A 26,132-nucleotide genomic window follows, 5' to 3' on the forward strand; every position below is an offset into this window, starting at 1 on the left:
TGGAAGTGGGGGGGAAAGCAGGGCTGGGTGGAATCCCCACACCAAGTGCCCTCCCAGCCACAGCAGGAGGAGAACAGGAGCACTTGGGTCCCAGAGGGATGCAAGACGTGAGGCACCAAAGAATACCAAAGCCACCGTTATGGCAAAAGTACTTTATTATATACATAAGACTCCAGCCACACTCCACAGGGCAAGGACCAGAATTTGCTGTTTTACATATCAATACAAAGTAACTATAAAAACATAAAGCACTTTTGGGGCCCAGGCTTTCTACAGGAGTGAGGCACAGGGATGAGCCTGGGGGTTGCTGAGTGACATGGGGCTGCCCTGCACCCTCCCCCAGCGGTGGTCCCGCTGTAACCAGATGTGCAAGTAGGAAAGAACCCAGTTAAGAAATAACAGTTGTGGGGACTGGCAAGTGGGGTCTGTCCCACTTCCTCCTGTGTGCAGCAGCATGCCAGGGGCTGAACCAAGTGTCACCAGGACAGGAGCAGGGTCTGCATCCCCCAGGGAAAGTGCAGAAGGCACATGGGCCAGGCTCTTTGGAGGGGCTGTGAGGAGGAGGTGAGATCCAACAGTTAGTGCACGTGGGGCCCCAGGAGATCACACACACACACACACACTGCACACAGTGGACACGGAGCAAGGGAAAGCCTGCTACTGCCAAACTTAACCAGGGGCCTGGAGAGGGCATATCCCGTGCCTCCGGAGCAGCAGTTGCATAGCAGAAGGGGCTCAGGGCCCACTCTTGACAAGTCATTAGGTTTCATTCTATAGGTCCAGGAAAAAACCCAACTGTTGTGATGGAGGGAATGCTGGGAAGGAAGGTCCTCCCAGCTCCAGGCTGCATCTGAGCTCATGTCTCAGCACCCAGTTGGTGTTAATGCTCTACCAGACAGCCCTGCAGGCAGGAGCTGGCCACAGGGTACAAGCTTCAGTTGTTTTAAACTGGAAGTGGAAACATGGAAAGCTAACAAAAGCACTTCCTGCTCCCCTTCCAAAGGGCTCCCAGCCCTGAGGATAACTGCTTGGTCTCCTACCAGGAATCCCACCCCACTTTCACACAGGAGACTTCAGTGCAACTGGAGAAGGTGAACCAAGGTGAGCTGCTCATCAAGAACAGCCTTTGTAATAGACTACCAGAGAGTGCCTTTGCTGCTTCTGACCCAACAGGACTATCCTGGGGCCATGGGCACAGCAAATGAAACCAGGAGCACCACAGGCCAGGGGAAGGACCTCCCCTGTGCAGCCTACAAGGCTGATGAGCTGGAGATGGACAGCTCTGCCAATACCCCCACGACACGGAGCCCCAGTCTGCTTCAGGCATCAGCAGGACCAAAGTCTCTTCTGCCACCCTAGAGGGCGGCACACTACGTGGAGGGAACTCGCCTGGGCTGCACCTACTGGCTGGAGAACTTGGGTCACTGGGGCTTTGTCATTGCAGCCCACCCAAAGGTCCGAGGCAAGGAAAGGAAAATGGTGGGGAAAAAGGAGGAAGGGGAGTCACATCTTGGGACAAGTGTAAGCTTCCACCACACCACAGAAAAACTACTTGGACTAGGTTCTCCTCATCTGCCCTGGGGGAAAGGCACTGAGCCAGCTTTGTGCGAGGGCAGAGATGTTTCCAAGTGACCTAGTGCACGGCTGGCCACCCTCTTCTCCCTCCCATGCCTCTTGGGTAACCGAGCTCCATGGTCAACGTGATCCACAGGGAGGATGCGTGTGGCAGCTTCCGGGAGTCAGAAGTGCAAGGGGGACAGTCCAGCCCTGAGGCCCAGCCGCTCCCCTGCCATTACTGTGCATTGATTGTCTAGCCAAACCGGGCTACAGTCTTCAGTTTAAAAAGGGGACCCCCAGCCTCCCTGCTCTAGAGAAGCTTCAGTCACAGAAGCGCTTGCGGGGCACCATCCGAGCTCGGTTCGAGCGGCGAATCTCCTGCTTGGCATCACGGCATCGCTGGCAGATGAAAACCTCAGGCACGTTGGATTTGCGGATCTTGGCACAAGAGAGGTGGATCCAGGTAGCGCATTCGTTACATTCGATCATGGGCCTCCCTGCAAAGGGCTTCAGGCAGAAGCAGGTGATCAGATCCCAGGCATCATCATCTGGTTAGAGCAAAAGACACTGGTCAGAAACCACCTTACCAGCTGCAGGTCTGGCTGTGGCCAGATTAGCCAGTTCCACTGGTGTTAAATGGGACAGCCCCCCACTTACCTTCTGCTTTGGTGTTGGGAGCTCCTGCAAATTCGACTCCTAAAGTTGCAAAAAGGGGGAAAAAAGAAAAAAGTAAAGACCAGATGAGCAAGGCACCCCTACACCCCACTTCAGACACGTTTCAGGTCTGTACTGCTCGCTCTGCCAAAGGGCAGGCCAATTCCCTGCTCTCTGCTCTTCAGCTGTCCCAGGTTCCAGCAGTACTCCCCTTACTGGGAGAGGCTTGGGCCATCATCAAACCCTCCCTGCAGCCAGCATGGGTGGCTCCAGCTGAGGGAGGGACAATATTTGGCACTGGCTGCAGCACGACAGGGCCCTCTGCACTCCTTCGGACACTCACCACTAAGCTGGGAGCTCCCTCTGCTTGCATCTTCCCCTTTGCTTTGGTCCAAGGTACTACAAGAACTGGGGCTTTTCCTCCCTCCAGAGCAGGGGTTGTGCTCCTTTAGCTGAGGATCATCTCCTGCTGGCTTTTCGGTCCCCTGCGTTCCGTGCACCCAGTCCTTCTCCTCCTTCATCAGCTCCTCCAGGAGGGAGCTGGGCTGGGTGTCCCCAGCTGGGCTGAGGGAAGGCTCCAAGAGCTTCTCTTTCACAGGAGGCACCTGTCCCTCCAGTACAGCCAGCTCCTTCACCCCATCCTGCTCTGCCCCAAAGCCCTTCCCAGCACTCGGCGGCACCCTCTTCTCCACCTCCTGCTCTAAAATGAGTTTCTTTGCTGGTGGTTTCTTCCGTTTGGTTTGCTGGGGCCGGACATCATAGAAACCGGTGGGGAAGGCAGGGCAGCTCACGAGCAGGCTGTTGTCCACAGCCCCCCGGGCCACGGCGTTCCTGCTCCTCCTGTCATCCATCAGCACCTGACAGTCAGAGGAGTGGGACGAGGCCCAGCTATCGCTGTCCTGAGTGCTCCCCGTGCTGTTCTGAGGACTCATGCTGCCTCCGTGGGTCCAGGGCTCATTCTGCAAGAGGGGAAGATGCAGGACTAGCATGGGAGACTGCAGCACAGATGTCTAGGGAAAGGAGGAAGGGGCTAGGGATGGAGAACAAGTCTCCAGGAGAAGAATTAGGAGCTGGGTCTGCACATGGCAGGGGGCCCAGAGGAACCAGTCTTTTTGTTGAGGAACAGCCCGCAAGACTGCTTACCTCTTCAGGGTAGGGGATGTAGCCTGCGTAGGCCAAAACGAAGGTGCAGAACTGGTTGAAGTCTTCCACCGTTCTCTGTCGTTTCTGCAATGGCTACAACAAATGCCACGTGTCAATTAAACTCCCCGGATTCCCCTACCTGAGCCGAATATCACAACCGACCCCGGCAGGCAGCCCAGGCAATTATAGAAGCGCACAATATTTAGGTCACCCGAACACCCATCCTTCCTGTAACCCATCTGCATCATCTGGCTCGACAGATGCAGCCCTTCCCTTTAAAACCCAGGTCGGGACACAAACACACGGGGACACACACACAGAGTGACGACATGCTGGGACATCCAGAAAGCACAGCAGCCGCCCGGCAGAGCGTGAGTCAGAGGCTCGGGAGCCCCGGAGCCGGGGACGGCCGCCCCCCCCTTCCCCCCCACGCCCGCAGCCGGCTGAGTCAAGGCCAGAGGGAGAAGGCAGCGGAGCTGAGAGGGCGCCCGGCGATTTGGGCTTCCCCGGCTCCTCCCGGGTCAGCCGAAAGAGGCCGGCGCCGCTCAGGACGAGGTTTCGGAGGCGCCGCAGCGGGAGCGCCGGGTGCCCGCAGCAGGGCCAGCCCCGCGCCGGCGCCCCCCGAGCCGGGGGCGGGGGAGCAGACACCCCCCTCCGCCGGCTCCGGGGAGCGAGGGGAGGCTGCGGAGCCGGGCCGTGCGGCTCCCCCCGCGGGAAGGCGGCCCGCCGGGAGGGGAGAGGGGAGGGGGAAGGGGGAGGGGGAGGGGGAGGGGGAGGGGGGGGCGCCCCCCCCGCCGCCGCCGCCGCCGCCGCCGCCTGTCCCCGCGCCGGGCACCTGATGGCTCCCAAGATGGCGCCGCGCTCCCGGTCCTGCCCCAACCGGCCGCGGGGTGGGGGGGACGGGGACCCTACCCACGGACACGGACACCCACTGCACGAGCAGCACCCGTTCCGGGATCCCCCCACCCCACACCCGGAGCCGGCACACAACAAGCCCCCCACCGTTCACACACACACACACACACACACACACACACACACGCAGCCCCGCAGCCCCCGAGCCCCGGCACACGCCGCGGTACAACCCGGCCACGCAGCCGCACCCCCACGGACCCCGCGTACCTCCGCCCCCCCACCCGCGCCCACACGCGCGCGCGCCCACAGCCGCCCCCCGAGGGCTCCTCGCACACGGAGCCCCACCGGGCACGCACCCCGAGCCGAGCCGCCCTCCGCCCCCGCGCGCGCACACGCGCGCACACGCACACACACACACACACACGCACACACACAACCCCCCACGCACAGAGCGCCCTCCCGCAAAAGCCCTCCTCGACACACGACCGTGTTGCCCCTCCCCCCCTCCCCCACCCGGCACCACACACGAGTTCCCCGGCGTAAAAACACACGACCCCCGCCATGCGCAAACACACACACACACGCGCGCGCACGCGACCCCCCACCCCGGTGCACACACACGACTCCCCCGGTATAAAAACACGCGACCCTCCCGTGCACACAGCGACACACTCACGCGACCCCACCCGCCCCTCCCCCGCGGGGACCCCCGCATCCCGGGGCGGCACCGCACCCCCAGGACCGGCGAATCCCGCGGGGTCCCCCCGGTACCCGCATACAGGCCCCCCCCCAACTCACCTCCTCGGGCAAGGGGGATCCGGGGCTGGGCACAGGGCTGCTCCCCGCCGAGGGCGGCCCCCCGCGGGGGAAAGGTCCTCCGGGGGCGGCGGCCCCGCGCCCCTCACCTGCCGCCTCCCCGCCGGCGCTCATACCGCCCGTCCCGTCCCGTCCCGTCCCGTCCCGTCCCGTCCCGGCCCGGTGGGCGCCCGCCGCCGGTCGGAGCGAGGCTCGAGCACCGCCCCGGCCGCAGGGGCGGGACCACCTGGTGGCGGGGAAGGCGGAGGTGGGGCTTCGCGCCGGCCGCCCCGGTGGGCGGGGTGGGGGGGACAGCCTCTACCGGCGCCGGGGGGGGGGGGGTAGCGTGGACGGGGCTGCATCCTGCCCCGCGACAGCCCCTCCACTGGGCAGCAGCACCCCCCGCCCCGGGTGCCCGTGGTCCCCCCGCTTCCCCTTCCCCCGGCTGCCAGGGCCCTCCTGCTCTGCCCCCTCGTCCCGCTCCCCCTCATCCCCCCCAAACCGCAACCGGATCAACGCCGGCCTCGCCGCGAGGTGGCCCACGGCCCCAAGGAGCCCGGTGGGACACGGGCACAGCCCCCACTGCGCCACCCCGGGGAGCCATTTAATTTTCCGGGACCCATCCAGAGCATCTCCCCGCTAGCAGCCTTGTGCTCCGCTCTCCCCTCCCTCCCTCCCCCCGCCCCCAATTCAAGCCCCGCAGCCCCCCAAGGAAAGGAGAACACCGCACCCACTGCGTCCTGGGTTTATTTACACTGCAACCCCCTCTGCAGGCGGGGAGGGGTGCCGGGCAGCCCACCCCAGGGCCGGTTTGAAAGGAAAGGCAGGGAGCGAGGCGCGGTGGTACCAGCAGCGCAGGGAAAGCAGGGCCCCGGCCGAGCCGGGCTCTCACTCCCTCAGCGCTACAAACGCAAATCCCCGGGGAGGACAGACCAAGCGAGCACCCGCTTTCAGGGGCTGGGGGAAGAGCCAGGGGTCACTTTTAGCAGCAAAGGCCTCGTTTCCTTCCAGGGCAGCAAAGGGGACGGTAGCATGTGACGGAGCCTGACTAGTGTTCGGCCAGGTGAACGCAAAAAAAAAGAAAAAGGCAGAAAGGGAAAAGAAACATGGAGAACAACTCCTCTCCTGCCCTCCAGAGCACGGAGTAAAACTGGGAGCATCAGGACGCGACACCTCCTTCCTGCCTCTCCCCAGAGCAGCAGCTCCAGGCATAGCCCTGGCCAGCAACAGAGCCCTGGGCACCAGGCTCCTGCTCCCTCGCTGTCCTTCCGCCTGGGCCCAGGAGGGGAGAGCAGTTCAGGTGGCAGTTTGATGGCATGGCTGACGGTCCATGCGGGCAGCAGCGTCCTCGGCGCTCTGCCAGGCACAGCTGGGATGGATGCCGAGGTGGCCGAGCATCGTGCTCCAGCCCCCGGTACAGTCAGGCTCCTGCCTCCCTTATAGGAAACCCTCCTTCTGGAACTGCTCCTTCAGGATGTCTCTGTACTGGTCGAAGCCACCCTCGATGCGGGTCACGGTGGCTTTCTCGCACACCCACAGCTCCTGGCACACCAGGCGGATGAAGCGCTCATCGTGGGACACCAGAATTACACCACCCTGCCAACACACAAGGGGGGAAAAAAGGGAACTTGGTGGAGCACAACCAAGAACCCAGTGCTAGTGGCATGGAGATCCTGCACCCCTGTCCAGCCAGTGCCCAGGACTTCAGGTCTCCATCCACTCCAGGGAAAACTCAACGGTTCTTCACAGGCAGGGACCCAATCCCAGTCTTTCCTTCCTTCAGGGGGACAGACAGATGACGTACAGAGGAGGCATGTGCACCAGTAACCTACTAGCCTCCCCCCTTGGAAAACAAGTGCAAGGTTTGTTACTGGCTCTCCAGGTCTCTGACAACTGCAAGGATGGAGATTCCAGGTAAAGTCAATGACAGCCAAAAGGTGGCTCGACCATGCCCTGAGCAACCTCAATTAAGCTTTTCTTTCACAGGAAAACTGCCCCAACCTGAGCAACTATGAAACAGTGAGAAGCAGGTCCACCACAGTGGTATCTGGAGGCTGAGCCTGTGGAGATCAGCCATAAATTATGCCCAAGAGCTGAGAGGCCCCAAGGCAGGGCTGAGCACCACATGCAGCACACAGCAGCACATGAGAAGTCACAGCGTGGAGGTGACTGGCCAAGATGGGGGACAAAGTGCTCTCTGGTCTGCTGTTGCCTCTCTCAGCCACCCCTAGCCAAGCCAGCAAGTGAAACGAACCACCAGGATGGAGGGGTAAGGCAGAAATGTGACTGACCCTCCCAACACCTGTCCTGGACTTGAAGCTATCACTGGTATTTGACTGCCCACCTCTGGCTGAGATAACCAAGGTAACCCGTGCTGGAGGCTGCAGGGACCATTAGGAAAACAGGAGATCTCACTGAAGAAGCCTTACCCTGAACTTATTCAGTGCCTTTGCCAGCGCCTCGATGGTCTCCATGTCCAGGTGATTCGTCGGCTCATCCAGGATGTAAAAGTTTGGACTGGAAGAGAAGACGGCTCTGAGCATGCACTGGGACAGGCCTGGGCCGGATCTGCACCCCTTCGCACTGCAGAGACCTCCAGCAGGCTGCTGCATTAGCCATGAAAAGCCGCAGCCACGGGCATTTGCATGGTCCCAAGATTGGCATTGCCCAGCTCCAGGGACAACTCTTATCCGTGAGCCCAAAGCAGCAGGAGAATGCCACCTGCCTCCTTTCAGCATCCCCCCAGTGTGACAACCTCCCTCCCCACAAAAGTCCCAAGGACAAGGCTTCTGTGGGGCAGCAAAAAGTCCCTGGATGCCCACCTTCTTCCCGGTGAAGCAGGCTCCAGGGATGGAGCTGTGCAAAAATTAACAGCATCTGGGAGCAAATTACCAGGACATAGTCATCTGGGCAAAGGCCACGCGACTCTTCTGACCTCCGGACAGGCTGGCCACAGGACGCACAGCCAGCTCCCCTGAGACGCCGTAGCTCCCCAGCTGATGCCGGTACTCCTCCTCCGTCTTCCCTGCAGGAGCGTGTCACACCACAGCTATGGCACACCCGGCGTGACACAGGGCCCTCGGCGCCGTGAGCTTGGTGGGTGCCGCGGCCGGGCAGCCTGTGCCAGACCAGCATGGCAGGGGAGGAATTCAGCAGCCACTTCCAGGCAATTTCCTCCCAAGCGGGGGGCTTGCAGGGAAAAACCTGACTGACACAATCAGGACAGGGGCTGCCAGGGCTGGTGACTGACTCCAAGTGACACTGCCCCTAATTCCCCGTCACTGTGTTACATAATGTTAAGTGGAGAAGGGAGCTGGAGATTTTGGCAGCTGGGAAAGGGGGAGCCAATGCTTGTTCTGTGCCCAGCAGGAAAATGGGTCACCTGCCCCCAAAACCTGGCCGCAGCAGAACACGAGCCTGAGGTATGCAGACTAGCAGCTACCCCCTGTGCAACCAGCCCAGCTTCTCAAGGCTGGTGTCCTGAATTTGTGTGGGATGTGGGGAGCTAACCCAGGGCAGGTGGTGTCCCCTAAGCACTGACATGTCAGAGTCTTCTGCCCAGGGCCACAGAGCAAATTGATGCTGCAGGGCAAAGGAGACCTCAATGGCCCAGACCTCCTGGAATCTCAAAAGCTCACCTGGGAACTTTCTTGCCAGCAACTCTACAGCACTGATGTTCAAGTCCAGTTGATCCACATGGTGCTGGCTGAAATAACCGATCTTCAGGTTTCTGCAGAATGAGAAGAGAGACTGGGAGCTGGTACCAGGCCCTGCAACCTCAGCGCTTGAAGCTACAGCCATAGGCTGGGGGGCATATGCGTGGGTGTTCAGGACCCATCCCCATCACTTGGGCAGCCATCGCTTCAAAGCACAGCCCAGAAGCCCTCCAACTGCACCATTCCTCCCTGTCACCCACCCCTTCCTGCCAGGTACCTGTGAGCATGTCTGATCCCTCTGACTGGTGCCAGCTCCCCCATTAAGATCTTTAGCATGGTCGACTTGCCAGCTCCGTTTTCCCCAACCTAGAGAAGCAGCAGCAGCATTGGAGAACGTGAAACCCGTGAAGGTACTTCAGAGAGAGGGCAGTGATCAGGGAATTTCTGCTCTCTTGGATGATCACACAGCAGAGGGGGGCAGGATGAGAGTCTAACCAGTGACTCCAGCTACCTGGAAGCTGCATTCCAATCACTGACGAGCAGCACAGGCAGCAGTGCTAGATGATGTTCCCTCCCCACACCTTGAGCCTAAGGATTACCTGATCCCAGCCTCATTTGCAAGTGCATAGCATCTCTCTGCTGTCCCATCCAGTGCAGCAGGAACCCCCGCTACAGGCTGCCGTTGTCAGCTATCAGGGGTTTACAGACAAGATGGACTCAGTCTCTTCTCAGAGGCAGCCGGTGAAAGGATGAAGGGCAACAGCATAAGTCACAAATTTTAACTGGTATTAGTAAAAATGTTCCAATGTTCCTCAAAATGAGGATGATCAAATGCTACAGTGGGACCTAGAAGAATGGGAGAAATAGCCCCCTCTATGGAAATGAGAATTAAATTCTATTCATATATAGCTTATATGTGTGAATATATATCTATGACACAGTGTGAATATGGAGATATCCAGAATTAAACTGGACAAGGACCTGAGCAACCTGACCTAACATCAAAGCTGGCCCTGCTTTGAGCAGGAACCTCCCGAGGCCCCTCATGGCTACCGTTATTCTGCAGTCCCACATACCACACAGATGCGGGACTCCAGGTCAGCAGAGACGGAGAGGGAACGAAAGATGTAGTGACTTGGGTTGTAACAGAAGTCTACTTCATCTAGCTGCAGGACTGGGGGGGAGAACTTCTCAAAGCCATCAGGGAACCTGGGAGGGCAGGAAGAGGTGAGAGATAACCAGGAACTTCAGAGACACTGCTCCCAGACCCCCGGAACGATCTCTGCAACCCACCAGATGGCAAGCAAGGGGGCCTCCCTACCATGTAGGGCCTCTGGGAAGGATGCTCACAAGAAGGGGACACAGAACTGCAGCCTTGGCCCCAGGCGGGAACCCAGCCTCAACATGGGGGCCTCTCTGGGCTCCCTGTCAGAGTAAGGCTGGCACGCAGGAAGGGGTGGTCCCAGCCAGGACAGGAGCCAGGAGGAACTCACATCAGAAAGGGAGCCAGGTGCCCTCCAAGCAAGGGCTCAGGGACACTTACTTCATGATCACCTCAGACTCCTTGTCCACAGGTTTCAGCTCTGGCCTGCAAGAAGAGGAGATACATAACCAGGGTGCCTTGCACTGGGAGCCTGTTCTCACACCAGAAGGCATCAGCTCTGTGATGCCTCATCCTAGCCAAAGCCTCTGGACCAGAGACAGAGCATCCAAACCCCAAGCCACCCCTGTATCTCCCAGGCACCCTGGGAACCTGTTTCTTCCCATGAGCACCACCCCCTCCCCACTTCCCAGGTGGAGCAGGACAGGCACTCACAGCTTCTCCAACAGCTTTAGCTTGCTCTGCACTTGGGACGCTCGGTTGGCATTGTAGCGAAAGCGGTCAATAAAAACCTACAAGAAAGAAAAGCATCAGAGAGCCCCAGGTCCCCTTCAGCCCCAGCCACACCACTCTGCTGCCAGAGCCACAACCTCTGGTCTAGAAGCATGGAGAAAGGGATGAGGCTGGGAGAAGAATGCCCCAGCACTACTGGCTTCTCTCACTACCTGGATGTGCTCACGGTACTGCTGCTGGGCTTCATACTCTCGCTGCTGGTTCTTCAGCCGCTCCTCCTTGATCTTCATGAAGTTCTCAAAGTCCCCACGGTACGAGTCAAGCCGCTGCGAGTGCAGGTGGATGATGTCTGTGGCCACCGCATTCAGGAAGTTCCTGTCGTGGGACACCACGAGGATGGTCGACTGCCAAGTCTGGAGGAGACGGCAAGAGGGAGGCCTGAACATCGTCAAGCCAGAGTGCAGGGCTTGGTCCCACCACCCAGCAAGGCGAGACACCAGCATGGAGGACATCTCCATCCCTCGGCCCTCTCTCTGTCCCAGGGCCTCCCACCACCCCATACCTGCAGGTAGGCCTCGAGCCACAAAATGGCCCTCACGTCCAGCATGTTCGTTGGCTCTGAGGGAACGGAAAGAGGCACTGAGGTCAGGAGGACAGCTGGGTTACGCCTTTTTGCACAGGAGAGGCTAGTGATCAGCATTGTGGAGGAAGACACCCTGCGTGGGGACCTGCCCCCACAGCTCAGGGGACTAACACATGTGGGGTGTGCTGAAGGGGGTGGGCACAGGGGCCAAGGCTCAGCTAGAGATGCTCCCCCCACTCCATACCAGTACCTGGACCCTGGTGCCTCAGCAGCAGCGCCTTGCCCAGACCCCCCACCCAAAGTTGGCACCTCCCCAAGGAACCAGCCCAGCGCTGGGGTCACCCCCTGTAGTAAAGGGACTCTCCCCAGAGCATGCTGGCAGCCAGAGCCCATCGCAGGGACAGGGGCTTGGGGCACGATGACACACAGACCACCTGGCTGGGACCTGGGGCAGAGCTCTGCTGAGCGCAGTGAAAGTGGCCACCTGAGCAGACTTCCCCGCACCACCACCAGCTCTGTCCGCCGTGCCAGGGGAGCACCGACAGCCCTACCAGCACTGGCCCTGTCATGCAGGACTATTTTGAGCAGGCAGCTAAAGGCCACAGGGCATTCCCAACACCAGCAGGGGCACAGGCAGGCCCAGCAGCAGTGTTGGAGGAAAATCACAGTATCGACTTACCATCCAGCAGAAGGAGATCTGGCCTAGGAGAAACAAGACACGGGTGTCAGAAACAAAAAGAGCACAGGGTCAGTGCAGAGCATGTTTCACCACACACAGAGCGCTACAATGCCTCCAACGCCCCCCACCCTGAGAGCCTGAGTCAAGAGGACAGTCAGACAGCACCCCTGCACCTCACAGTATGGACAGCAAGGAGGATTAACCCCATGGCATGAAGGCCTGGACACCAACCTGGCAAACAGGGCTCTGGCTAAGGCCAGTCTCATTCTCCAGCCTCCGGAAAACTCTCTGAGGAGAGAAGAGGTTGCAGAAAGGGGTTACTGTTTAATGCAGAATAACTCTGTGTTTGCCTGCCTGCCAGGCTCCCGGCTCACTGGCAGCCCTTTTGGCTCTGCTGTCACCCAGAGATGGGGTGCCCCTGCAGAGATCTGGGGCGCAGCACAAGATCCATGGTCCAGCAGGCAGGTGGCTTGGCACCTCCAGGGCAGGAGACCATATTGGATGGGCAGGAATAGACCCTCACTCTCCCACAGAGCTCCCCTCCCTTGCAGCCACAGCAGTGCCTGGGGGTTTGCTAGCAGCAGCGTCTCCCCAGACCCATTTCTGTTTCAATGTCCAGAACCTGAAGACTTACTTGGTTGTCTGTTGTTGCATCTTTGCATTAAAGCCCAGCCCAGCGAGAATGACGGATGCCCTGGGGAAAAGGGGAGAGAATTGGAACCCAGCTACAGCGTCCAATGGCAGAGAACAGTCTGAAGTGTCAGACCCACAGTCACTGTGGGGAGTCTGTTGCATAGTTTAAGGTTTAAGGCCATTCTGGCGCAGGAAGACTTCCCTGCACACCCAAGAGCAGCACTTGGCTGGCAAATGCAGCCCAGCAAGGCACAGCATCCACAGGAAGCCCCAGGAGATTCACAAGAAGCTTTCAGCTCTTTGACCAGGAAGAGAGTCACTACCACCACTATCCCAGAAACGTTCCCCAGAAACCAGGAAACTGGGGAGGTCTGACAGGAGCAGCAGCAACAATGCAAGCCATTTGGGAAAAGAAAAAAAATCCCTCTAGCTTTGGGGGAAGCTCAACTACTCCTAACCCAGCAGAGCTGTGACAGAAGGAGAGACAAAAAGAGCAGTAGGGAAAGTCCCCTCTCCCCACATCTGGATCCCAGGGCCACAGCATCACCCTTCCATACCCCATGCCCCAAACCACTGCCCATGCCAACAGACAGCGGTCCCCACAGGGCTGTCTCACCTTGCTGGGGCCTTGTCTGCCTCAATCTCCTCCAGCTTCGCGTAGATCTCCGACAGCCTGGCACCTTCTGTCGCTCCTCCCCTAGGGCAGGACAAAGAGGAGTGTGTGGGACTGATGGGGGTCAGGGTTTGAGTGCTGGGGGGGCCTGAGCTCGCCAAGCAGGACTAAGGTGGCCAAGATGCAGCCCAGCCCTGCTGGAGCCCACCATTTGAAGGGAGAGACCTCAGAACAAGACCCTGCGGCCAAGAAGGCACAGAAGGGCTGGAAACCCGGCAGCAACATCTCACCTGCCGGCATTAATCTTAGCTGTCAGATCCCTCTCCTCCCGCAGCAGACTCTCACGAGTGGTGTCACACTCCAGCACACTCTGCAGCGCTGGCGTCTCGTCCCCAGCCACCTCCTGCTCCACATGGAGGATGCTGATGTGTGAGGGGATGCGCAGGCTCCGGCTGGCGATCATCTTCAGCAGCGTAGTCTTTCCCAGCCCGTTCCTGCCCACCAGCCCGTAGCGCCGTCCAAACGCCAGGTTCAGGTCTGCTCCTGCCAGTAGGACACTAAAGCAAGAAAACAGGCAGGGACCTGGTCAGACTGCCCCACAGAGAGGGAGGCAACTGGCAGCCACCTGCCCCCAGCATATTTCAGGCTGTGCTGGGGCCAAGCAACCATGACAGACTTCTGCCCAAAGCCAACAGGCTCGGGTGCCCACCTTGCTTTCTGATCTTTCTCACGCCCTCTGTCATTTCCCAACCACTCTCCGATCCAGTCTCAATGACCCCTGGTCCAAAACCCCAGCCAGGATCTGTCCCACCTCCCCACCTGCACTCACCGCTCACCGAAGGACACATCGAAGTTCTCGATGCGCACATCATAGGACTTGTTCTTGCCTGATGACTCCATGCGAGTCTCCTTCTTGCTGGCAGCTTGGCTGGCAGATGCCTCCTCAAGCACCCTGTGGGCAGGAAGAAGGCAGAGAAGGGGACTCAACAGGAAAGCTCTGGTGCAGCCAGATCCCAGCCACCCTCAGCAGAGTGGGATAGGGATGTTCAAGGCACCCTCCATACTCACAGAGGACCAGATGACTTCAAGGAATCACGCTCCATCCTCTTGTCCTGCTTGGCTTTCAGCCTGGCTTCTGCCTTCTCCAGTTTCTTCGCATTCACCATCTGGGGCACAAAGCATGAAGTTTAAAGTTTAAAGAAGAGAGAGCATCTTCAGCAAAAGCCCCAAAAGCCCAAGTCCACAAGAGAAGAGATTGATCAACCCCTCACACCTGGAAGGAAGGGAGGGAAGGCAGGAGGGAGGTAGGACAGGGGAACCTAGACAGATTCAAGCACATTTTGAGGAAGTTAATCAGGCCAGGAAGTCACTTCAGGAATGAAATCATAAATCAACTGCTCATACACAACAGTTTTGCCTAAGCAAGGCAAAGAGTTTGGCTGACCCTAACGTATGGCCAGCTTCTCTAGTTCCAGGGACCTGGGTCAGCCAAGTCACTTCAACAGCAGCAACCTGCTATCCCTGCGCCTCCTCGGTTACACCCTACACCCACCCTCATCCTAGACCACAAGGCACGTTAAACTTTAGCCAGTTTGGAACAAAGTCAGCTTACGTGGCGGATCAATCAAGACAGAGACAAAAAGCATTTAATTAAACCTGAAGGCAAGAAGCAGCCAAGTGTTTTAACCTGGCCTCTGGTCCTGGTCAGGCTCTCAGCCCGCTCCAGATTATTCCTGCATCACGTCAAATATTTGTGGCTGACCAAGAATGCTCCTAGATATTTCTAGGCAACTCTGCAGCCACCAGAGCACATTACAGACTTACATGCTAGACTGAAGAGCATCTTGTTACTGGAGCTGTGACCCTGTACCTACAGACAGATTGAGTCACTCTAAACTATTCTGACCTCCCTGAGTCTCCCAGTAAGACATGTTCTCCAGAACTTGAGAGGCCTCCCAAGACCTTCTCTGAATCATCTTCAATTTTTCTGAAGATCCTTTTTGAGTTGCACACGAGCCAGAGAATGAACCCAGCAGCAACAACTCCAGTGCCAAAACCAGCAACAACTGCCAGCTTTCACTTAAGGCTCCCATTCAGACACGTGGCGATCACATTAGGTTTCAGCCTCCAAGTGACGGGTTCTCGTCCACAACATATTACCCCAGGAAGGGAGAGCTCTACAAGAGACCAGCCTGGTAGAGAGGCTGCCCACCCTGTACAGCTACCGTCATCTTTGCTTTGCAGATGCACAACCACACCTCACTCAAAATTTGGCACATCCAACACAGAGGGCAAGCCCGGTCACTCCTGAGCCACCGCACATTTCATCAGCAAAGGTGTTCCCATTTCCTCCAGGTCATGGACCTAACTACTTCCAGGCTTCTCCACTCCTGATTTATTTCTCAAACCATGACAACCCACAGCCATTTCTAAAGCTGGGCTTACAACCACCCCGCAGCAGCTCTCTGGAGAACAGTGGCTCCCTGCTAACATCCAACATCTAACTGTTAGCCAGGATTTTCTCTCCCATTGAGTATGGCAAGATGTCATCCCAATACATCCTATTTTCTTAGTCAAAGGCCTTTCTGTAGAAGCCAAAGGCCCTCCTGAATCATAGAGAAGCTGCACTCTGAGCACCACCACTGCATCAGCCATGCTTTGAAGCTCTTTAGGAAGTTATGGCAAATAGATCTTGTCAAATTAATATGCTGATAACTCCTGTTGAGCCTCTTTACCGGACCAAGGTTGAGAGCTTCCTAAATTACAGCAAAGCTGACAAAGAGAAGCAGTGCTTCTCGCAGCTGTGCCTGTCCTGGCGGCTCTCCTAGGGCGAAGTGACTGGAGCAGGGCAGGGCACCTGCAGCCCCGCACCTGAGTTGCTCCCACCACGTCTGCTGGCTTATGGACAAGGGCGCAGCCCCCCACTTACCGAGGTCTGGCCCCTCTTCAGCAACAACCCTGGCAGAAGGTCCACGCTGGTGTCTACTGCAACAAGACCGTTGGGTTGGTGAGCACCTGCTCCAGGGAGTCTCCACCAAGCACTGCCTTAGCGGCTGCCCACATCCAGGCAGAACCATCCCCTCTCCAACGGGATGAGGGGACCAAAGGGCGGCTCCTCTCCTTCCACCCTAGCTTGGCCGTCGGGCAGTCAGGTGCTGCTGGCAGCAGCTCAGCAGCAGGAGGAGAATGAGGGGTGCAACTGCACGGGGGAGCCCAAGGCGTGCAGGGGTGCGGGGAACCACTCCCCCAAGGCCGGGGAGCGAAGGCTCAACACCTAAAGCCTGTCCTTTGCGCCAGCACCCCGCCGACACCGCCGGCACCGGGATGGGGGCTGCCGGTCTCTGGGGGGGGAGCTGCTCACTCACCGTACCCATCGGTGATCTGGGAGAGCTGGATGGGGGCGTCCAGCAGCACCTGGCTGCAGCGCTGGGCCCGGCCCTCCTCCCTGAGAGAGAGGAGGAGGGTGAGGGGGTGAGGGGGTGAGGGGGTGAGGGGGTGAGGGGGGCGGGGGGCCGGGGCGGGAGCGGCCCTTACAGCTGCAGGGTGTTGAAGAGGCGCTGGCAGATCTCCCGGATGGCGCCATCGTCCTTGGTGTCCTGCGACACCTCCCGCAGCAGCTCCCCCACCGCCTCCACCAGCTCGTCCACCGACTCGAAGTCCGTCCCGCCGCCCTGCAGGATCCCTGCGGGCACACAGCACCGGCGCTGCACAACCACCCTCCGCTGTCGCGACAGGCGGCCGCCTGTCGTGCCGCGGCCGACAGGTGGCACCTGCCCGCTCCCACCGCTCCGTTCCTTCCCCGGCCGCCTAGTCGCCAGTCGGGCGCGGCCGCCTGTCGCGACAGCGGGGAGGTGTCGCGACAGGCGGCGGGGCGGCAGGCCGAGGCGCGAGGAGGCGGGGACCGCTCACCCGTCACGTAAGCGAAGACCTCGCCGTCCAAGTCGGGGAACTCGCTGCGGAGGATGTCAGCGCAGGACGCCATGGCGGGGCGGTGCGGGAGCGGGGCCCGGGGCGTGGCGGGGCGTGGCGGTCCGGCCCGGTGCCGCCGCCGGCCCGAGCCCGGCGCCGCGGCAGAGGCGGAAGGGACGGGGCGGGCGCGGGGGCTGCCGGGAAGGAGGCGGGCGGCCTCCATGGGCACGGGGACCGCTGGGAAACGGAGTCCGGGCGGGGTGGTAGCGCATGCGCGGCGCGCGCCGGGTGTGGCAGCTGCTGCCACGTGCCGGGGTGAAAGAGGCTTTATGAGGGCTTCGGTTCCACCTCCTCCCCCCCCCCTTTTTTTTTTTTTTCAAAAGTACAGTAAAGAGTTTCAGCTGTCAAGCTTGTTCCTCACCCCATTGCCGTTTGCAGGGCCTGGAAACAGTGCGCTCCTCTCCATGCTCCGGCTCACCCACCTGCTCACAGGTAGGGGGTACAGGCAGAGGCTCTTGAGCCAAGGGCCACTTAAGGCTGCTGCTGCAGCTGCTGGCACCTTCAGCCACCAAGACCAGGGCCCTCCCTGCCCCAGGCCTCCAGCAGCCCAGAGGAAAGGGAAACTCAGCTTGTTTTCAGCCGCTTGCAGGGAAAAGCCACTATGGTTCACTTATGCCAGGCTTGGGTTGAAAAGCCAGGCCTTACCAGGACAGCAGCAAGGGTCAGTTCAGCCCAGCTGCAGGCTTTGGTGAGCCAACCCTCAGAGGAAAGCCCACAGCACACTCCTTTCCCCAGGGAGCTGCAGCAGTGGCAACAGCAGCTGGAATCCAGCACTGGCACTGCCAGGAAGAAAAGCATCACTGGTTCTTTCCACCTGCTAAGCCCCAGGTAGCCCAGGGTTGGGGAGGCTACAAAAGCAAGCCCAAAGGCACTGGCACAGGCCTAGAGCACAGCCCAGGCTCTTGCACCACAAGTCCCAAACAGGAGCGCAGGTAGCCTTCTCCATTCTACATACTTTATTAGATTCAGAGCTGGACAAATCACAAAGTGTACAAAATGGAGACCACACTACCAGAAGCAGGACTGTGGGTAGCAGCAGCATTCCTATGGCCCAGAAGCATTTGGTGGAAGTGTGGAGAGGGCAGGCTGGGGCAGGGAGATTTTACTGCCAACTGCATTTTAGATTCCCCGAGGAGACACCCTATTCCCATCCTGACAGAGCACAGCTGACCCGTGCTCCCTGGGACAGAGAGGCCACATTCCCAGTTTGAGGACAGACTGGCTTGAGCCAGTAGTGGGTGGGGGTAAGTGCTCTAATGACCTGAAATGCTGCGCCACCCACACACACACCAGCAAGAGTCTAGACTCTCATCCTTTTTGGTCACAAACCTTCCCATGGCAGGACTCTATACTGATGACTTTGCAAGAAATATAAGGTGGTGGTGAGATGTGATGAGCCCACCACCTCCTCTGGTGGAGGCCCAACAATTTCACCACCCCAGGCATCTCAGACTGGCCAGCAACATCTACCACAACAGCAATAGCTAGTACAGAAGCCAGGGTAACTTCAACTCAGATTTGTCCAGTCTATGTTTAGGTCTATTCTACGAGTACATATGCACAAGAACTTCAAAAATACTAGGATATGATGCAAGTAGTGAGACACCAACAGAAGAGGAGTTTAATGGTGTACGTTCCCTATAAAGATCACGAGAGGATGGGAGTTAGACTAGCCCTTCCCCACCCTGGGACAGGGAGCAGGAGGCTGACTGCACCCCTGCACACAGCTGGGTTCTGAACTTCAGCTGCAGCATGGTTGGTAACCAAGCACATGCAGGCCAGTTCACTCCCAGGGTGAGCCACAGGGGCTTTCAATCTGCATTGACGGGCCAGGCAGATGTTTTCTCTGAATGTATTTGAAGACTGAGGAGAGGCAGAGGATGGCTTGGAGAAGAGGGAGCCTGCCAGCCTGCTGGGGCTAGCATCTGGTCTCATAGATCCCACTCCTGCCGATGTACCTCACCCATTTTATCACATCGTGGTCACTGTAGTTCAGCTTTGGCTCAAAGACTTTCAGGTAGCGCACCTTCAGCCCTGAGGGCGCAAATGGGACCTATTGAGAAAGAGGAAGGCAAGAGAGAGCATTGGAGCAGAGGGGTAAGATGCTGTCCATACACAAAAGCCAGGGGACCCCTTGGCTACACATCTAGAAATGGACACCAAGAGGCACTGTTCCCTTCCCTACTCCCTGCATACCATGACAAGACTCCAGTGGCTTTTTTCTTCAATTACCTTTGCCACTTGGCTGGCCCCATGCTACAAAGAGCCATGTGGCAGCTTGGGACAGGGAGCACTCAACACCTGTGTAACTCGCACGAGGGCAGAAGGGACCAGACTGACAAAGCTCCTCTAAGGTTAGCTACACCCTGGAAGGCAGGCAGGGCCTCACCTCAAAGTTCATAGAGATCGGGGGTCGAGCCCACTTCTTCTTGTCATTGGTGGGCAGCAATTCAATCTCCGCGCTGATCTGGGATTCCTTCATTCCAGCCATCCGTTTTATCCTATCAGAGAAAGCCCAGGAGTGAGTAGGTGCCTGAGTTTATTCCCCCCTTCACTACATGTACTCAGGGCAGAGTGGAGGACTAAACAGACTCTGCCCTGCCCCAGCAGCACCCCAGACCCAACAAACTCACTCACTTCCAGACAATGGCATTCTCACTGGCCTTGTACTTTGCCTTCCCTTTCATACAGATGACTTGCACTCCACTGGTATTGAGGGGTGTTGGGATCCGGACCTAGAAGGCAGATTTTAGTGAGCAGGGTCAATGAGGCTGCAGCCTGGGCACCCTGTGCAGTCTCAGGAGACCACCACCTGTCCTGGACCCCTTGGCCATCTCTCTCACATCTCAAGAACATCAGCTACCACAAGGCATCCTAGGGTAGCTCTCCAGTTTCTTGCTTTGAAGTAAAGGTTCAAACACATTTTCAGAATCCACAACAGTCAGTGAGGAACAGGGCAAAGCTCTCTGGTTCAGGCTGCATAAAACATGGCTAGCATCAGGCAGGTGAGCTCAGGAAGGATGCCAGGCTGGCCAGGGAGGTCTAGTTGCACCAAGCTCTGGACAGCCTAGCTTTGCAACAGTAAGCCTTTCCCAGACAATGGCTAAGCTGCAAAGCCACCTTTAGCCTATCTTACCCAGCTCATAGCCTGCTGCCTGTCTGATGTACCATCAGATCATGCAGACAGAACATGAACTTTTCACAGTGGCCAAGACATTAAGCCAACAGTTGCTACACAGAATGAGGCCTCTGCCAAGGTACAACTGAAGACAACTTCCACCTCCCTACTCTATAGCAGTTCCCTTCCACAGCAGAGCAGAACCATGCATCTGTGGGGCATTAAGTTCACTTTTAGTCCTGTACAAGCTTGAGGACTCATCTGTGATGACTCCATGGCAGGGGACATGAATTAGAGGCACAATTCCCAGCCACAAGAGACTATAGGTTTTTATTCTCTTACCTCTATCTTCTGGGCCAGCAAGGAAGGTTTGAAATTTGATTTGATCACCACCTTCACTTCCAGTTTGGTCCGACCCACCTCCCGCACCAGGGGAATCACACGGAAGGGAAGGATGATGTCCTTAGTGGTTCGGTATCTGCAGGGGTGGAAGCAACAGTGAACTCTGAGAGGGAGTTAACTCCCTTAAGGGTCTCAAATTGTACCACCTTCCTAAAGAGACAGCCTCTGTATACAGGGAACAGCTTAGAAACATCAGCCAGAAATGGAGTCATCTCAGAATGAAGCAGCAGTTAAGATCTGTGCTGCCCTAGGGCAGTGATGGTTTATTGAGTCCCAAGTTTTATACATGGTTCCTGGCTCAGAAACACCATTTTTAAGCACTAAAAGAAAACAACCCAGCTACAGCAAGCTAAAGGGTAAGGAAACCCACATCCAACACTATGGTTGTGGCAAAGAAAACCACGCAGCTGGGCTCCTACCACATTTGTTTAAAAAAAAAAAAAAATTATTTGTGGGACACCCACTGGATTCCACTCTGAAAAGAAAGAAGGCAAGTACATATTGTTAGGTGCTCAAAGGCTGCAAGTCTGCCTGAGAGCAGCAACACTACTGTAGCAGCAAGCAGATGTCAACACCAGCCCATTCATCCCCCACCACCATACCTCATGAGCTCAAACTCTCCATCTGGTGGAATGAAGCTGATGCTCCTCTCAGAATCAAACTTGCTGAGCCTCACACACTGGTGGAAAGTGCAGTCGTCGATGGCAATTGACTGTTTACCGCTAAAAACACAAGACATGGTTAAACAAGCGCAAGCTGCAGCCCTGGTATCTTGGTGCAGCTGAAGTCTGCACAGGCAGAAACTACTCTAAGAGCAAGTCGCCATCGCAAGTGTCCAGGAAATGGGGAGGCAGGGAAGAGATTGAGGGGACAGCAGCCTCTTGACTTTCCTTGGTTTACCACAATAATCATATCTCAGGAAGCTTGTTTGAAATAATTCTTCCTCTCCCCAAAGTGGAGAAAGATTAGAGGAGCACCCTTCTGTCATAGGCAGCAACACAATGCTAGGTGCTGCTGGCAGGCAGACCCAAAGTATTGCAAAGGCAATTCTGCTAGCCCAAGTCTTCTCGCAGCACAGTTCAAAGGAGAGAACACACTTTCCCATCCACAAAGCTATCCCACTGCCACACAGCCAGGAGATGCCAGGTTCAGGGTCTTCCTGTTCAGAACACTCTTCACAGCTGTTGATTTCCACACTGCTGGCAGGTGGTTTGATTCTGAACTGATTTGCCAAAGACCACAATATTATGCCATAAAAGTTTTCTCTTACTTCTAAAAATCTACACAGCTGCCATCTATCCATCCAGGTGCACTAACCTAACCTGCCAGCACTGAACTTGTGCTGGGTTCTAGTGTCTGAGAACATCTTCCTTGCTACAGGTCCTGAGGTCAGCCAAGAACTCTCAGCTACCGAGAGGGACCAGAAAATGAGAAGGTAGTAGCAACAGAAGAGGTGGTAACATAGCACTGCGGTATCTAGGCTGCCTGAAATGTTGGGAGCAACAGAACAGTGATGCAAGCGTGCCGAGATAGTATAAGCACTACAGGCAGGTTCAGCTGTCCTAGGAACCACCACTACCTGCACAAATGGAAGCAGACTGTCCCCAGGCTGACTGGCTGTTTAGTTACATAACCCAGTGGTGTAATTTGTGCTTAAGTGGGAGTTAGTCTTTCCTAATCTGATGCCTGGAAGACAGCCAACACTAGCTGACTAGTTCCTGCTCCTTTGGAACACTGCTGGGAAAGCCCTGCTGCCTAGTGCTGGTCCATCTCTCAGGTTGCATTACTCAGGGTTTGGTGTTGCTCCATGCTAGATGCCAAAAAGCAATGGCAGCAGCTGTGCCTTTTGGTCATCTCATAACTAAATGCTTCTGGACAGTGACATCTCCAAGATCTTGCCCACCAGAGAACCACCCAGCAAGAGTCCCTGTACATCTTGCTTCTGCAGCTTGAGAAACTAGCTCATTTACAGGCAAAGGCACTCACGGCACAGAAGTTTTTGGACAGCGTTACTGACTCTTCAGAGGCCTACACACACTACATTTTTACTAGAATGTATCTCCACTGGGCAGCCACCTCAGGCTTATCCATTTTACTAGCTAGATTCAGGTGCAGGAAAATGGCTTAAAGGTGACAGTGAAGCGATAGCTCTTGGCTTGTTCAGAGAAAAGGCAAATAGCAGCTCAGCTCCATTTACAGGAACCATCATGGAAAGTGTCCAAGATCCAAGTTACACACACAAGTCACACAAAGCAAGAGACAAGGAGAGAGCAGAGTGCACACATAGCTGAAGGTTATCTACCCTCCCAATTCACTGGGGGTCAGCAAAAAAAAAACCAAACCAAAACACAATTAAAGCACCAAAACAAAAACAACCACCAAGGAGAAACACAGTTGAGTTGCAAATGGTTAGTCAGAGAAAAGTGGCGTTCCCTTTGCTTTTATCTCTTCACCCCAAGCAGGAAGGCTGGAAAAAGCATAAGATCTATTTTCAGCTTCAGCGTGGGTACTGACTGAGATGCAGCTGGGAAGGAAGGTAGCTGGGCTCCTGGAAGGGATGAGCCTCCAACCCACACAGCCACTGACCACCTGTATGTCAGCAGGAGGAGCTTACCCAGTATTAGTCTGTCAGCTGTTTGTGGGAACAGCCTGGGTAGAGCAGGCTATAGTCAGAGGGGTTCCTTCACTGTTCCTTGGCAGCACCACTACTGCATCCTATCAATAAGGGTCTCTGCACTGACTAGGACTGCTAGAGACACAAGTTCTGGGAAAATTAATCTTGCGGAAATGTTTCCAGCTGCGAGAACTCCACACTTAACACTGTGTTTGAATCTTAATATTTGAAGAGCTCCTAGCACTTACCCCATGGTGTCTGTCTTCACAGCTATACAAAGATGATGCTCCACCTGCTCACATTAGCCCTGCTGCAGAGAAGCCCTCTGTATTGAGGCCTTCAGGCTGGCAGCTTGCATGACAACTGACCCACCCAGGGAAAAATTAGCGGTAATAGTTGAAGGGAAGAAGAGATGAGCTTTGTCAGATCAGGAAAAATCAACTAAGTGCTGCTCTTTTATAATAGTCTCTGATGGCAAGTGGCTTTTACCCCAATGCCTCTTACCTTTTCCCCGTTTCATCTGCAGTCCCTTTGCCCTGTTTTTCAATGACAATCTTGTCATTCATGCCAAACTTGCACTCTGGCATTCCACTTAGATAACTCTTCATCACCACTCTGCCAGAGACGTGGGCACTCAAAACCTGACCTGATAAAGAGAAGGGCACAGTTCAGAACATTTACACAAGTCCCCACTCAGAAACCTTGAAGGGGAGAAGGATGCCAGCTCTATACCTCCTACTTACCCTGCGGGGACATCAAGAGATTCACGCTCTCCAGCACATCAAGAAAAAGTTCATTGCGACGATATTTGATCCCTTCGCGTCTCCATCCAATTTGTCCAGTCACCTGGCTGGTGATCTGGGACTGCTCTTCCTTAGTCTGAAGGGAAGAAATGACATCTTAGACCTCTAGATAAACTCAAAGACTAAGAAAGCTTCCTCTGAATCTAAGAGCGAGTGCTTGCCATTTATTACACACAACTGCTTTTGACACTTAGATATGGGCACTGTCACACACCCCAAGCTGTCCTCAAGACAGCAGATCCTGTACTTAACTAAAAATTGGTAATTACGACAGCAGGAAAGATTTTTCCATTTTGCTAGCTAGTCTATTAGGCTAAATCTAAGTGCTGGGAGGCATGGGCTCCACCAATGCCATTTACATCTCAGACTGTCACATCAATCCTTGTTAAGCAGAGAAGCAGTGACAGGCCAGTTCACACCCTTTTCCAACAGGAAGCCCTAGGGCCATGAAACAGCTGGTCCCCAAGGACTGCTTCTTAATGATTGCAGTCATTAGTTACACTCCAACACTAACCTAACATGCATCTAACAGCATCCAGGCTTTAAGCACTAAGGATTGTGTTGAGAGGCACAGGGAGGTCTCCTACCTGATGCTACAGGCGGGGTCCAGTCACACGCAGAAAGTCAAGAAGTAGATGGATAGCAGCAAGTGTGGTGCACACAGGGTTAACAGGCAAGCAGGTCAATAGCAAGAAAAGGGAGGGAAGGAGAAAGAGGCAGGTTAGGCTCCAGGTTACCTCAGGACAGGAACAAAGGAGGCCAGCTCATCATTAATTAGGTAGCTCATTAGCACAAACAGGATGTGGGTCTTTGCCCTTTAGCTCCCCTCAGGAAACCCAGCACTCCTAGCAACAAAATGGCTTTTCAGACTTGGCCCATTATGCACCATGCAAATACAAAGTGGAGCAGAGGGAGTGACAGACAGGCCAAATACCACTCCCAGTAATGTTCCTACTCAGAGCAGACTCCTCATGTTGCTGTTCCTAAAGCAGGCCCTGGATGTTTACCATGGCACAGATGCCCAGACTATGAGAAGTACGAGGCACCCAGGACTGGGGGCATCTTAAGTCTGGGTCCTGTATAAACTTATATCCTGTTAATTCTGTCGCTTCCACCAGAACGAGTGCAGAACACATAAGTGGGTCCTGCCCCAGCAACCTTGCATTGGGCCCACAGGGTGGCAGTACACCCTCTCAGCTTTAAAACAGCAGTGGCTTGGTTTCACACATGCTCTTGCCAAAGACACTGTGACTCCTTGAGTAAGCAGAGCCATTATTGTAACTTCTAAGAGGCAGAGAGTTTTACCTAGGCAGTTCCCAAGGGAATGCAAGTGCTCAATGCAGTACACAGTACCTCCCTTGCCCGTCGTTGTCATCGTCCCCTGTGTCCCGTCCCATCCGTCCGTCCATCCCCCCCCCCCAAAAAAAAGGCCTCATAATCTGCCTTTTTCAGCACTTTGTTCAGGCTTAAGAGGAATGAGAGGCACACATAGATATAATACCCAGTTCTTTGGCTTCCAAAGGGACAATGATCACATGCTGACATTCCCACCTCCTGCAACAGCATCAGTGCCATGAACCTTTACTAGTCACTACAGAAAGTGACTGGATGGATCTGGAAGCAGATGCCTGGGGAGTACTGAAGCTGAGATCACCAAGCAGCATGAGTGTTCCCTAAGGGAGGGACCCAAGGCACTTGGGTCTGAAGTTTCTCAGGACTGGGAGCTTCCCTGAGCTAGACAAGTAAGTCAGCTAAAACGGGACAAGAATATCCAAGTTATGGTACTCCGTTGCCAGCATGTTGACTAGGTTAAAGGCACAGCTACCAGCAGGTTTCCTGGGCTCTAGCATCTGGTGGCTGCCCTCTCCTCACTTTTTAAAAGTACTACTAGCATTTTAGCACTACGGTATGTCTAAGTTTTGGGGTTATGCTAAGAGTTGACCAACTCACACTCCCAGAAAGCACTTGGATGGAAAGAAAATTACAACATTCATCTAGTTAATGAAATCTGGACAGATACAGACAGGATCTGAAGAGTGAGAATTGAGCACACAGAGTACAGCTCCATGTTGAGGCCTAAGAGCAGGCTTAGCCTTGCTGGAGGAAGATACCCGAGTCAATGCCCGCATCTGTTCTGATACAGGACATCAGCATGGCCTGCAGTCCTGCTATTTGAGTAGTGGGCTACTTAGTGGTAGGGACTACAAGTGAAACCATGTTGCAC

At 56.0% G+C, this 26,132-nt stretch overlaps 3 protein-coding genes across 9 annotated transcripts in view; all 3 read right to left on the reverse strand.

Annotated features, from left to right (window-relative positions):
* Window positions 1-137: 137 nt before the first annotated feature.
* On the reverse strand, window positions 138-5,233 carry LOC104050578 (PHD finger protein 13-like). 2 transcript variants are annotated; one of them, XM_064457444.1, is made up of 5 exons: window positions 5,008-5,233; window positions 3,355-3,447; window positions 2,555-3,170; window positions 2,215-2,253; window positions 138-2,105 (listed from the first exon to the last, which is right to left on the reverse strand). In XM_064457444.1, the coding sequence occupies exons 1-5, from the start codon at window positions 5,137-5,139 to the stop codon at window positions 1,879-1,881; spliced, it is 1,107 nt and encodes a 368-aa protein (XP_064313514.1). In that variant the 5' UTR covers window positions 5,140-5,233; the 3' UTR covers window positions 138-1,878. The 2 variants fall into 2 exon arrangements, with proteins under 2 accessions (XP_064313514.1, XP_064313515.1); XM_064457445.1 differs by lacking the exon at window positions 5,008-5,233 and adding an exon at window positions 3,671-3,700.
* Window positions 5,234-5,735: 502 nt separating this feature from the next.
* On the reverse strand, window positions 5,736-17,103 carry ABCF3 (ATP binding cassette subfamily F member 3). Of its 4 annotated transcripts, none has more exons than XM_064457447.1 (21): window positions 16,912-17,102; window positions 16,537-16,684; window positions 16,368-16,447; window positions 15,932-15,984; window positions 14,071-14,168; window positions 13,832-13,954; window positions 13,293-13,559; window positions 13,006-13,086; window positions 12,391-12,450; window positions 11,988-12,044; window positions 11,757-11,779; window positions 11,057-11,112; window positions 10,707-10,907; window positions 10,477-10,553; window positions 10,204-10,248; window positions 9,737-9,869; window positions 8,938-9,026; window positions 8,643-8,734; window positions 7,897-8,029; window positions 7,434-7,521; window positions 5,736-6,600 (listed from the first exon to the last, which is right to left on the reverse strand). In XM_064457447.1, the coding sequence occupies exons 1-21, from the start codon at window positions 16,982-16,984 to the stop codon at window positions 6,442-6,444; spliced, it is 2,136 nt and encodes a 711-aa protein (XP_064313517.1). In that variant the 5' UTR covers window positions 16,985-17,102; the 3' UTR covers window positions 5,736-6,441. The 4 variants fall into 4 exon arrangements, with proteins under 4 accessions (XP_064313517.1, XP_064313516.1, XP_064313519.1 ...); XM_064457446.1 differs by having other exon boundaries at window positions 15,932-15,987; XM_064457449.1 differs by lacking the exon at window positions 16,368-16,447 and having other exon boundaries at window positions 15,932-15,987; window positions 16,912-17,101.
* An 801-nt stretch (window positions 17,104-17,904) lies between these two features.
* AP2M1 (adaptor related protein complex 2 subunit mu 1) overlaps window positions 17,905-26,132 on the reverse strand; it is a 30,554-nt gene continuing 22,326 nt past the window's right edge. For all 3 annotated transcript variants that reach the window (XM_064457450.1, XM_064457451.1, XM_064457452.1), the window contains 7 exons: window positions 23,849-23,984; window positions 23,610-23,751; window positions 21,094-21,213; window positions 20,432-20,567; window positions 19,609-19,706; window positions 19,361-19,472; window positions 17,905-19,024 (listed from right to left, as the gene is read on the reverse strand). In XM_064457450.1, the coding sequence (XP_064313520.1) occupies window positions 18,890-19,024; window positions 19,361-19,472; window positions 19,609-19,706; window positions 20,432-20,567; window positions 21,094-21,213; window positions 23,610-23,751; window positions 23,849-23,984 (879 nt within the window). In that variant the 3' untranslated portion in view covers window positions 17,905-18,889. The remainder of the gene's footprint in view (window positions 19,025-19,360; window positions 19,473-19,608; window positions 19,707-20,431; window positions 20,568-21,093; window positions 21,214-23,609; window positions 23,752-23,848; window positions 23,985-26,132) is intronic.

This window comes from Phalacrocorax carbo, chromosome 7, assembly GCF_963921805.1.
Source record: "Phalacrocorax carbo chromosome 7, bPhaCar2.1, whole genome shotgun sequence".
Lineage (NCBI taxonomy): Eukaryota > Metazoa > Chordata > Aves > Suliformes > Phalacrocoracidae > Phalacrocorax > Phalacrocorax carbo.